Source organism: Grammomys surdaster, unplaced genomic scaffold (genome assembly GCF_004785775.1).
Source record: "Grammomys surdaster isolate TR1022 unplaced genomic scaffold, NIH_TR_1.0 126133, whole genome shotgun sequence".
Lineage (NCBI taxonomy): Eukaryota > Metazoa > Chordata > Mammalia > Rodentia > Muridae > Grammomys > Grammomys surdaster.
In genome coordinates this window covers 3,241,199-3,253,895 of record NW_021620941.1, presented here as the reverse complement: position 1 = coordinate 3,253,895, position 12,697 = coordinate 3,241,199, and the positions used below count along the sequence as shown (strand labels likewise).

The window sequence follows — 12,697 nt, the reverse complement described above, 5'->3', positions numbered from 1 at the left end:
TCCAAGACATTGTCCCTGTGGAGAATGGTAATTTATTTATTAGCCCAGACCAGCCTTGAACTGGTCCTGGCCCTCCTATGTCCACCTTCTGAGTAGTACAGGATTTCAAAGCTAGCTGTGGGACCTTGCTCTCCAACGGGCAAGGCAGTGAGTACGAGGCCTGTGCCACCCACCCGTTTTAAGACAGGATCTTACTATGTAGTCCTAGCTGGCCTCAAAATCCGCCATGTAGATTAGGCTGTCCTGGAACTCACAGAGATCCTCCTGTCTCTGCCTTCCCAGTGCTGAAATTAAGGGTATGTGCCAATATTCCAGGCCTGCATGTGGTCCTTTGGAGCCAAAGGGTGCTGACTTGGCTTAAAGATCTAGTCTAGTCACTGGGAAGAGAAGTGGACCATGGCTATGTCCTCCTGCTGCTTAAACTCCCACACACGTTGGCATCCCCGAGGCCAGAGGCCAGCCAGCTGGAGGAGGAGGGCCAAGAAAGGAAATCTTCACTCACTAAGCAGCCACCCCCATTAGCACCCCTCCCGCCACGTGCCTGCCATTCTTGGACACAATGTGTCACTGTGATATGACTTAGAAGTGACATTTATAGATAAATAGTCTCTAGCCTGTCCCTGACTACAATGACTCCTCTTGAGTTTACATAGTGACAGAGAAGACCAGAGGTCAGCCATCACCCCTGGGAGCTTCTGTGACTAGAATCCCTTCCTCCTTCCCTCCTGGTGTGTGTGTGTGCACATACTTTTTTATGGATGTGTTCATCAACTTACATGTATGAGACCAGATCAATACCATTGGGTATTACCTTCTGTCACTATCTTAAGTTATTTGAGGCAGGTCCCACTGTGTAACCTTGGGTGTCCTGGATGGAACTCACTATGTAAACCAGGCTGGCCTTGAACTCACAGAATTCTACCTGCTGCTGCCTCCTGAGAGCTGGGATTAAAGGCACATGCCTCTGACTTTTTGAGCCATCAGTGGGTGGCTGGGAAGTTCCTGCTTTTGTGCCAGCCCCCCTTTAGTGTTGGGGGTGCAGGCACTCACTTGCTGTGCTCAGCTTTTCACCCACTAAGCCATCTCCCTAGGCCCAGTGTCATTTCTTCATATAACAGAGAACCACGTACACTACAAGTTATACTTTATTTAACATTGAAAGGACTAACATTTAATCACACAGGTAAGAGTGCCTTCTACTGAAAGCACTTTGTTTGGTTTTAATTCCACCTCCAGAAACACAGGCAAGTCCAAGACCTGACAGCGGTGAGGATCTTCCCAACAGTGCCATGCCCTCAAGGCGCGCGCGCACACACACACACACACACACACACACACACATTCTCTCTCTCTCACACACACACACATACACATATGCAGACACATTCACGCACACATGATTTAAAAGGTGCTTGATGTCAGGCTAAAAGAGAAGTTGGGGCCATTATTAGACACATTCTGGATGTTACACGTACAGACACAAAATCAAAAAGAAACACAAAATTGCAGTTTCTGGAAAAATACTGGCAGGAACGGAACTTTTTTTTTTTTTTAACTTCGTGTGGACATTCTACTTTCACTACAGGTGCCACCAGAAGGCATACGGCCTCCCTGTGTGTTATTTGGCTTGATCCCACTGAGCATGCTCAGCCTAGGGGGAGGGGCCATTGCAGCTTCACATCCTGCATAGGAAAAAAAAGCGGTAAATGTCAAGTTTCTTTTATTTTCGTCTCTATGTCATTTGCAGGGCAGGTTCTTTTACAGTGAGTCATTCTGGTATCAGCACACTAGCAGCTAGGGGTGACAGGCAGTGGGCCCTGGGGACAGTGAGTGTAGAGCTTCTGGGGAAATCCTGCATTCCCTTCCCCCCACAAGTGTACAATTCCACAGGATTGCCACAGCAGACCATCTATCTCAGAGAACGGCCTGAAGACACTCATCCTCCATCCTTTCTGGATGTAGGTAGTACAGGAAGTTAAAAAAAGAAGTGAAGGGACACAGAGACAGGCACAGGCTTTAACAGTCATCCGAAGAAGGTTGGCAGCATCTCCATTTTACCTTTGTGGCAAGAGCCTTCCTCATCCTTCATGCATTAATGAGGTCTGTGAACAGACCTGTAAAGATCACTCTGGCTCCTCATGGAGGGGACAGAAGCGGCCCAACTTGGTCAAAATCAGAGATGTCTGGTAACCTGCTGGAGCAGAGCTGCCTGGACCACAGGTCAGACTGACTGTCAGAGCCCTGGCAGTCTTCACTCTTAGGTACCAGGCTTCCATTCTGTCCCCTAGGTCTTCCTCATGTTGAGTCCTGAGCAGCTTTGCACGGGCCCCAGAGGGCAGTGTGCCAGACCCTGGGCTTGGTCTTACTTGGGAGGAAGCAGGTCGAAGAAAGCCTGAAAGCTAATCCTTGCTCTTGAAACCCAAAGCCAGGCCCCTGTCAGCTGCTCCCCACTGTGGTACCCTCCCTTCTGCTGTGAGGTTGACAGTGCTTTCTGCAGGGTGGTATGCCAGCCCCACTTTGTGGAGAATGTCTGCATTTCCACAAAGTACAGGCCCAACCCTGAGGGCCCGCCCTCTCTGTCCCTGTCTCTCTGGGTTTTAAGCCTCCCATGTCTTTGATCCTCTTACTTGATGCTAGCTAAGCTACCAACTGCCCAGGAGAAGATGCCAACTTCTTCAAGCTCATGCTTGTGGGGTGCCCTTCACAGGGGCTCGTGGCCAAGTCTTGAGTGCTTCTGTACTGGGAAAGGAGAGAAAGTGTGGCTCTAAGATGCAAGGGACCACCTCGGTTCTCCCGCAAAGCTCTACCATTCTAGCAGGGAAACAGCTTCAAAGCAAGTTCTATCCATCCTCTGGGGCTTCTAGAGAACAGGACCCGATGCAGAAGCAGTGACCAGAGCCATGGGAGGGACCACAAGAGGCACAAGGTCTTTGGTGGGAACACAGGAGAATCCTGAAATGCTACTTATGGAACTTGGCAGGCCTGCCTTACAGTAATGAGCTAGTGTGGATGTGAGGGCCTCCATCACAGGGTACCATGAACAGGCAGACAGCACTCATAGAAAGGAGACACAGACAAGACAGTAGGGCTGGCCCACAAGCTGGATTTGGGACTTCCATACGGACCTTCTTGGGCCATGTAGATGGTTTAGAACCAGAGTGGGGGTGGATGGGGCTGGGTGCCCCAGTCTGACCATCATCCCCTGGGATAGAGTATGGATGATAACAGTGCTGGGTGATGGGGAGGGCCTGAGGCAGCAGCCTCTGGAGAGGACACATTTGATGATGAGTCCCAAGAGACACATGGATGACACGTGGGCACTCAGTCCACCTGATGCACAACTGGCCCTCCTTGTCAGGATTCTGTTAGTCACCAGGAAACCAGCGGCGACAGTTGACAAAGGCACAGTGTGAGATGTGCAAGGAGTGGCCAGGCGATGAGCAGGTGGACTGAGAGCCCAGAAGGAGCAGGACACAGGGTACAAGTCCAGCTGTCCTGGTGGCCTGTGTGGGAAGGGAGCGGAGTGAAGTGGACAACCCCCGTAGGGGGCTGCGGAAGAGAAATACCCGTGCCGTACAGTAGGCAGAGCCACAGGAGCATGCTGTGAAGGAGAAGGGGAGACAGGATATGGGGACCCAGCTTGCAGGTGGGCTGGAGGATGCCCAGCCAGCCGGAGTGGTGCTGGGGGCATGTGGGGACAAGCGGGCTGGATGATGGTGGCTCCTGGGAGGCTCACAGGGACTCTGGCCTTGGGCACCACGCCTTTAGGAACCTATGGCACAAAAAGAAAGAAGAAAAACCCTGAGTTAGAGAAAGCAGCAGGTGAGAGGCAAGCGGTTTGCCAGTGGCAAACCGCTTACCTTGTGGAGAAGGGAGGGGATTGAATAACTGGTTACCACAGCGGCTCTGCCATGGGGAGCTTTCGAGACTTTTATCTTCTGTTGGAGACAGGCTCTCATGTAGTCTAGAGTCACCTCAAATTCTATATAGAGTTGAAGATGAACTTAAGCTCATGATCCCCCTGTTTCTGCCTCCCATACTCTGGCATGACAGGTCTGGCTTTTTATTTCCCATGTTTAGCTGGCCCCATTTCTGGACCAAAAAGATTAATAAGGTTTCCCACTTGCTCATCTTCTTCACAAACTGAACCTTTTTTTTTTTTTTTTTTTTTTGGTCCAGGATGGTGTGAGGAAGTTAAAGGGCAAATCCTCTCTCCCATTGCAACCATAGGTCTCCACAGTAAGATGGACCTTTCGGTGAGAGGGGGACCTGAGGCTGCCCGGGCCTCATTAAATGTGAAAGCTCTCCATCGCCAGAGGCGAGGCAAGATGCAAGAAAGGCAGATGCTCCAAGCCCTCAGGACAGGACGGGTAAGATCGGAGAGACAGAATTATTTGGGAGGGAAATAAAGCATTTGGCTTGAAAAGTCCTCAGTGCTAGAGATGAAAGAGTTACACTTATTACAGAGAATAATGTTCTTGAAAAAGAGAAAAATCACTTAAAATACACAGCACTGAGAAAAATAATAATATTTATTAGAGAGGCAGATACGAGGGTGACAGAGAGATTCTTTTCTCTTAGGATAAGAATAGAAAGACGCGATCATGATGGCTATGTTCAAACGACTTACTCAGAGCCCAGGGATTTACAAGAAAGTCAAGTGCGCAGCAGCCAGCCGGGGACCTAGCTACAGTGCAAGAGTCCAGGGGCCTCCCCAGCAGTTATAAAAACAAAAAGGTGGTTAGGCAGAAGAATAACAAATAAAACAGACAACACTGTGTAAGGCATCCTTCTAGGTTCCAAATTGCAACATATACAAATATACCCTGCAGCGTGGGATCACGGACATGGTCAACACAAGTGATGTCAAAAGCCACCGGACTGCAAAGGGTTGGAGGAGTCTAAAGAGTTTGGCAATGGTTAAGTACATCATGATACCAGAGAGAAAGTGCTCTTGCGTTATTTTTTTTTAAATCTGAGAAGTGCTTTGAGTTTCTGGGAGTCGGGAAGAGCAGCTGAGCCCACTGAGGTTGGAGGCAGGAGGGCAGGGTCTGGAAGAGGCTAGGTGGGCGTGGCTCCTGGGCGGCTGCTAACCTCAGATGTGCTCCTCAGCTAAAAGAAAGCAGCAGGCAGCTTGGCTCTCTCCTTATTTATTTATTTTCTGTTTTGAGACAAGCTCTTACTCTGTAGCCCTGGCTGGCCTGGAATTCACTCTGTAGACCAGGCTGGTCTTGAACTGAAAAAAGATCTACCTTTGTCTGGGTCCCAAGTGCTGGGATTACAAGCAAAGAGCCCCACACCCAACTGTCTAGTTTTTATTTTTTATGTTGATTTGCGTGTGCTTTGTGTGGGTGTGCACATATGCCACGGTGTGTGAAGGTCAGAGGTCAACTTCTGGGACACAGGTGAACTTTTGGGAATTGGTCTTTTAATTCAATCATGTGAGTCCCGGGGACAGGACTCACATTCATCAGGCTTGGGGACAAATGTCTTCACCTACCAGGTCACCTTCCCCCTACCACATCTCCAATCTCCCTTTTTAAACAGCAAACTATTGGAAGAAATTTCCATGTCCACCACTGAGGAGATAGAAACTACAAAGTACCCCTCAGTTTAGTCAATGCTGGGCTCATTCATCCGTTGGGATCCTAGGGTGGTCAACTTAATAGCACTTACTTAAACCAGGACCCATTTACAACTGACCTTCCTGACTCCAACCTGCACAAACCAGAGAGAAACCCCACCGCTTCACCCAGCAGACCGTTTACCAGCTCACCACTGGACCCCTCTTTGAGATATTTTGAGTTTTGTTTTTAAGACAGGGTCTATTTTATGTAGTTTTAGTTGTCCAGGAACTAACTACGGAGACTACCAATCTTGACCACACAGAATTCAGGCCAGCCTCTGTCTACCAGTTGGAGTGGTGCACGCCTTTAATCCCAGCACTCGAGAGGCAGAGGCAGGTGGATCTCTGTGAGTTTGAGTCCAGCCTGGTCTACAGAGTGAGTTCAGGCTGTCTAGTATAGCCAGGGCTGCACAGAGAAACCCTGTCTAGAAAAACCAAAAAGAAGAAGGAGGAGGAGGAGAAGGAGAAGGGGGAAGGAGAGGAGGATGAGAGAGAGGAGGGAGAGGAAGAAGAGGAAGATAAGAGGAGGAGGGAGAGGAAGAAGATAGGAGGAAGAAGAGGAAGATAAGAAAAGGAGGAGGAGGGGGAGGAAGGAGAGGAAGGGGAGGAGGAGGTCACAGCCAAGAAGTGAGTTCTATAGTGGATAAAGGGGGTTACTCTTTCTATTCCCAGTCTTTCTAGCCATCTGGTCACACACCTAGTTTGTCCTTCCTCCTACCCACTCAGCGGGCTCTTCGGGGGTTCAGGGCACCTGCAGGGGGAATTTAATTCAGCTCCTGAAGGAGCCTTACAATGGCTGACTTTAAAACACTGTGACAGCAAAAGTTACTCAAAGGCAAGGTGAACTACAAACTGATGTGTACTGACCAGGGCTGGCGGCTGGGTCAGCTCGGTTCGAGACTGCACCAGACTGTGAGGTGCGGCTGTGGGCTTCAGGAAGGGTACAGGGACCTCTTTGTGCCACTTTTGTAACTGCCAAGAGCAGTTGCTGATACGAAATATTATCTTTATCTTAGCCATCACAAGGCCGAGGCAGGGGAATGGTGAGTTCTACGATAGCTTAGTTATACTGCTTCAAATTAAAAAAAAAAAAAAAAAAAAAAAAAAAGCAAGCACACACCTTTAATCCCAGCACTGAGGAGGCAAAAGCAGGTACATTTCTGAGTTCAAGCCCAGCGGTGGGGGGAGGGTGGAAAGGAAGCTAGATGTGGGTGGATGCTTTCTCATTTTTCTCATTTTGGCACATTTACAGTTGGCTCTGGATGGTCTTGAGGTGGGCTGTCATGATGGGTGCCATTCAGTCCTGGGCATGGCAGCTGTCGCTGCACATGCCTAGTGTCACTCTCTGCCCCAGCATCAGTACTGACTAAAAAATGCAAATTCCCACATGGCCCAGATTCCTTTAAAACACTAAGACCCTTTACTTTATTCTGCCTGTAATTAGGCAGGTCACATGTGCCAGAGAAATCAAATCCTCTGCTAAAGTCTAACTTTGGGTCTTACAGATGTCAAAGATTTAAAAAAAAAAAAAAAAAAAAAAACAAACCAGTCTTCCACTTAAAAAGGAACATGCTGAGTTCATTGCCTGCAATGGCGGACACACAAGGTCTGTCACAGCGAAGCCGCTCCTCTGGCCACAAACAGGAATGGAACCAAGTTAGAAAAATCATGCCACAGGGGTGTTGGGGCACCCAGCTGCTGCACAAGCTTGGCTCAACAGCTTGGAGATTCTCTAGCATCCCCCTGGTCCATCAGATGGAGTCAGATGATGAATGTCAAGTCACAATCAACTGCTCAAGGGGCACGCCTTCCCAGACATCCTCTGGTCGTCTGGGAGACTCAGACAGTAAACAGATAACATAGGGAACCTGAGCTCCAGCTTTCAGGGTACTCGGTACGGGCACCAAGAAAACGTTACCGGCTTTACTCAAGGGCAGGGAGATGTTACCTCCATCGATGAAGGGACTTTTGTTATTTATTTTTACTGGGTCTTACTCTGCAGCCCAGGCTAGGCTGGAACTCACTGGGATGCTCCTAACTCAGCCTACGGAGTGCTGGGATTACAGGCACGAGCCTCTGCCATACAGCTTTTTAAATCTACACATTTTGTTGAATGGAATAGAAACGCCGATCAGATTTCAAACAACACAGTTGTAGGCTGGCTGGTGGCAGTTCTGCACACAGCCAAGTTGGACAAGCGAGCTCAGGCACAAGACGCCCCCAGGTCCCCGAGTGTCTGAGCCTCCTGCTCTCTGCTGACCTGTAACAACCACAGTGATGGGGAGCGACAACTCCAATGCTTTTCAAGGTTTGTGTTTTGTTTTAAGTGATTTAAATATAGGTCTTAGCACCTTTGGCATTTTTGTCTAAATAGACCTCGACGTAGGAAGTGGGGACGTAACCCTCCTCGTCTTCGTTCCGGCGGATGCGAGTCCACCCATCGCCTTTGTCCTCCTCAATCACACTCAGCGTTTCTCCCTCAACTACCGAAATGGTGCCTTCGTTTTGACCTGGAAGAGTAAGGAGAGGCGTGAGGTCTCAGGCAGTGCTGGGAGGGGGAAGAGGGGGGACCCTGGCCATGGCGTACTAGAGACAAGGTGAGATCTGTGCACAGAATGTCCCCTTGGTCCTCCGATGCACGCTGGGTCCTCTGCCCTAAGTGCTTTCCTTCCGCACGAGCATCTCTAGGTTCCTCTTACCATCTGTGGACCCATCCTCAGGTCCTCTGAAGGACACCCCTCTCCCTCCCACTCCCCACTCCTGCCTCATGCGCCTTGAGGAACCTGCTCCTCTAAGTCACTCCCCTCAGGGCTCTCCTGGGCCAGGGGGCAGAGGCAAGGGTCCTTGCTCAGCCCCCACAGACCCTCATCTCTCCTTTTCTGCCATTTCCTGAAATCAAGGTCTACCTTTCCTATTCTCTTTGATGTTGCCTAGGAAACCCGGGGTCACTGAGACACTGGTCTTTCCCCATGGCATCTCTGAGGACTGCAGGATGAGCCATCAGGCTAGCCTCGACTCTCCTCTACCTGTCCTGCTCAGCTCTTTCCACCACAGGATGGCTGGGTCCTCTTTTTCGCCAAGACCCCCCAGATAGTTTTCTAAGATAATTTAAAAGCCAGCCGCACCTGTAGGCCTGTTTGGGGAGCATGTGATGGTTAGTTCTGTCAGCAGCCTAAAACCACCTGGGAGGAGGTATGTGAGGAATTGTGTACGGCAGGCTGGCCTATAGGTCTGTCTGTCTGTGGGAGGCTGTCTTTTTTTTTGTCCCCCCCCCCCCCCGAGTTTCTCTGTGTAGCTCTGGCTGTCCTGGAGCTCTCTCTGTATACCAGCCCTGCCTCTGCCTCCGCCTCCTGTGTACTGGGATTGAAGGCATGTGCCACCACCATCTGAATGGTGGGAAGCTGTCTTAACCAGTGAAATCGATGGCAAATCCCTGGCTTATGTCCTGGGCTGTGTAAGAGCAGAGGCTGGCTTAGCACAGGCATGACCAGCCATTTCAAGTTCCTACCTTGGCTCCCCTGCTATGATGGACTGGGACCTGGCCTGTGAGCTAAGATTAACCCTTTCTCCCCTGACATGCTTACTGTCAGGATATTTCATCCCAGCAATGGAAATGAAACAGGCCAGGGGCAAGCGGTTTAAGGAACTGTCAGCAGGGTCACTGATGTGCTTGTTTTGTCAGTAACATAAAGCAAAGCTTCATTGATGATGCCCCTGGTACAGCCTTCATCACAATGAACACCCTTGGTACTCAAAGGCTCTGAGAATCCTGTAGGGTCCATCAGCTCACTCATCCTAGGGCTCCCTGCTTCCCTGAGTCCTCACGTCTTCCCTCACAGCACCCTCTGCACCTCTCTGGTCTGCATCATGTCCAGGCGGAGGCATGGTGCTGATGCTTCACCCGTTACCTGGCTGATCTCACGTAGGGGGCAGTGATGTGCCTGGCAGCAGCTTAAATGCCATCAGCAGCTCCTTAGTGCCGGCCAAGTAAGAGCAAACACTTCTTTTTCTCACCCAGGCACTCTGTTTCCTACCCTGAGATGTGTGCGTGTGTGTGTGAGTGTGTGAAATGTGTCAGTGTGCCGTGTGTGTGTATGGATGTATAGTGTGTGTGAGTATGTGATGTGAGTGTGTAATGTGTGAGTGTGTAAGAGTGTGTAGTGTGTGTGTGTGAATGTATGTGTGTAGTGTAAGAGTATACAGTGTGTGAAGAGTCTGTAGTGTGTGTAAAAGTGTGTAGTGTGAGTGTGTAACATGGATTGTGGTGTGTGAGTGTGCAATGTGTGTAGTGTGTGTAATGTGTGAGTGTGTAGTGTGTGAATGAGTATGTAGTGTGTGTGAATGAGTGTGTATGTGTGTGCGTGTGTAGTGTGCAGTGGCCAAAATTAGATGTCAGATGTCTTCCTTATTGATTTTTTCATCTTATTTATTAATTTAAATTTCTTTTACTGGAACTGGAGATATGGCTCAATGGTTAAGATCACTGGGTGCTCTTGCAAAGGACCTGGGATTCAGTTCCAAGCACCCACATGGTGGCTCACAACCATCTTAACTTCAGTTCCAGAGGACCCGATGCCCTCTTCTGGACTCCACAGGCACCAGGCACTACTCACATGGTCCACAGACTCACATGTATGCAAAACACTCATACATAAAACAAATAAATGGTTTTTTTCTATAATTTTATCCTATGTATGAGAGAGAATTATGATCCTTGGGAGAGGGCAGTGGCCCAGTCAGCTTGAGAAGGTAGACTTCCATGGGCAGCGTACCTTCAAATGTGTAGAGCGCCTTGCAGGTCCCGATGGCAGGGAGCGGTTCCTCATCATCAAATTCATCATCGAAATCCGTGGCCAGTACCTTGTGCTCGCTCTCCTGGCTGTGCTCCTCTGTGTAACTACCATCTGGGCTGCTCAAGAGAGGAAGACACAGAGCAACTATAGCGACCAACCTGGAGACTTGGGTCTGCCCCCCACCATGGAGCAGTGTTCCACCAGGTTGTAGGAACTGGGCTCCACCAGCCCAGACTGGATGGTAAACTGAGGTAGTCTCTCTCGTGTCAGATGAACCAGAGGCAGTGGAAATAGATACTCTTGCCTTTTGTCGGTGAGGGATTCTAGAATTTAAGCTAGTACAAATCCAGACCATGCCAGCAGCAGGGTCTCACAGGTACTGTACCTCTCCCGGTCCTGGGCGCAATTAGTGACTGTCTGGTGTGTCTGGCCATCGTACAGTCCACTCTGCCGGCGTGCTTGCTCACTCCGAGCTGGGAGTCTGCCTTCCACCTCAGCCAGCCAGGCCTAGAAACAAAAGCCACAGAAGACTTGGACCTGGGCTAGCCTAGGCTAGATCATGAGCTGTCAGGTCTCAACTCAGAGCTGGAGAGTCGCAAGCCGATGCTGATGTCTCAGACCCTGAACTAGCTGGCTCACACTGGCTCACAGGCGAAGGTTTCCCCTGAGAGCAGGGGAGGGGTAGGAAGGTCACCATTGACCAAATTTACCAATCACCTCACATGGCAGAAAGCAGGCACCACTGGGCCAAACCCTTGGGCAGCCATGTAATCACGGATAAATTATTCTAAGGTCACCCTGGGAAACCCCACACCCTAAGACATGTCAGTCGAGTGGTTTTCCTCTCTTGGGACACAGCTCAGTGCTCCCATAACACCTACCACTGAAAGGTGGGGGGTGGGGATAGGGGTGGGGTTCTCCTGGGGGCTGCCCAGAGACACCTTCCCACTTCTTCCTGTTCTCCACACCTCAAACTTCTGAGCCTCCAGCCGCAGTTTTTCTATGTTCTGGGTGACTTCAGTGAGTTTGTGGTCCAAGCTGGCCGGGTCTCCCATCTGAGGGTTCTTTAGGTACACATCTTTCATTTTGGTGATGGCATCTCTGAGAAAGGGATAACAAGAACACAGAGACTGAGGCTGGAGCCAATCGGGGGCTTTTCTGTGACTGCATGAAAAGCCTACTGTCCTTTCCAGAAAAGCCCATCCCCGACATCATAGGCTCTGCACCACCTCTTACTACACTTCTTTGTAAAATGAAAAGGGGCTGTTAAAAGCCATCACCCTGCTTGCTTAGTGACACACACTGGTGATCTTCAGGCAGTCAGGGCAGGAGGCTAGCCTGGGCTACACAGTGAGACCATCCCTTCATTTCAGATGAATACACAGGGGCCACCAGAGGCAGTCCTGTGCCGAAAAACCAAAAAAAAAAAAAAATTGTATGATCTTATTTTATTTTATTTTTTGAGACAGGGTTTCTCTGTGTAGCCCTGGCTGTCCTGGAACTCACTCTGTAGACCAGGCTGGCCTCAAACTCAGTGATACGCCTGCGTCTGCCTCCCAAGAGCTGGGAATAGCACCAGCATAATTTTCAGTATGATTAAGATGCTGCCTTCAGAGCTGGAGAGATGGCTCAGAGGTTAGGAGCACATGCTGCTCTCTCAGAGGATCTGAGTTCAATTCCCAGCACCAGGGGAATCGAACATCTCTGATCTCTGCAGGCAACTGTATTTACATGCCATCCGCAAGCGTGCGCGCACACATACACAGACAGTCTTAAAATTAATAAAACGAATCTTTTTTAGAAAGCATGCCACTTTTACTATTCTCTTCTCTTTTATTCCTTTTTTTAAAATAATTTTTATTATTTTTATTTATGTGTGGTGAGTGTCTGTGCACATGAATACAAGCGCTCACTGAGATCAGAGGTGTTGGACCCTCTTGGACTGGAGTCACTGAGTCAGCTAGTTTCAGTGCTGGGAACAGAACTCAGACCCTTCATCAGAGGAACACATACTCTTAACCACAGATTCCCCCCACCCCCCACCTTTCCTTATTTTGGGGAGAGACAAGGTCTGACTCTGTAACCCAGGCTGGTCTCACTGCCCCATGGCTCCTCTCCTCCATCTGCGATGACCTTAACCTGCTGTCCCTTCCCTAGTTTCATGAGAAGGTGTCTCAGTTATCTCACTTTGGCTTTCTGCTTTTTGAACTTAAATTTGTGTGCCTGCTTTTTTGCATATGCAGCACCTATGTGCAGTACTCTCACACACCAGAAGAGG

At 49.6% G+C, this 12,697-nt stretch overlaps 1 protein-coding gene across 7 annotated transcripts in view; it reads right to left on the bottom strand.

The window, feature by feature from the left end:
• Positions 1–1,127: 1,127 nt before the first annotated feature.
• Fnbp1 (formin binding protein 1) overlaps positions 1,128–12,697 on the bottom strand; it is a 116,484-nt gene continuing 104,914 nt past the window's right edge. For 2 of the 7 annotated variants that reach the window (XM_028757093.1, XM_028757096.1), the window contains 5 exons: positions 11,388–11,520; positions 10,805–10,926; positions 10,399–10,538; positions 7,978–8,136; positions 1,128–3,772 (listed from right to left, as the gene is read on the bottom strand). In XM_028757093.1, the coding sequence (XP_028612926.1) occupies positions 3,765–3,772; positions 7,978–8,136; positions 10,399–10,538; positions 10,805–10,926; positions 11,388–11,520 (562 nt within the window). In that variant the 3' untranslated portion in view covers positions 1,128–3,764. Of the gene's footprint in view, positions 3,773–6,735; positions 8,137–10,398; positions 10,539–10,804; positions 10,927–11,387; positions 11,521–12,697 lie in introns of those variants that run through there. The other 5 variants (XM_028757090.1, XM_028757094.1, XM_028757092.1 and 2 more) reach the window with 3 other exon arrangements.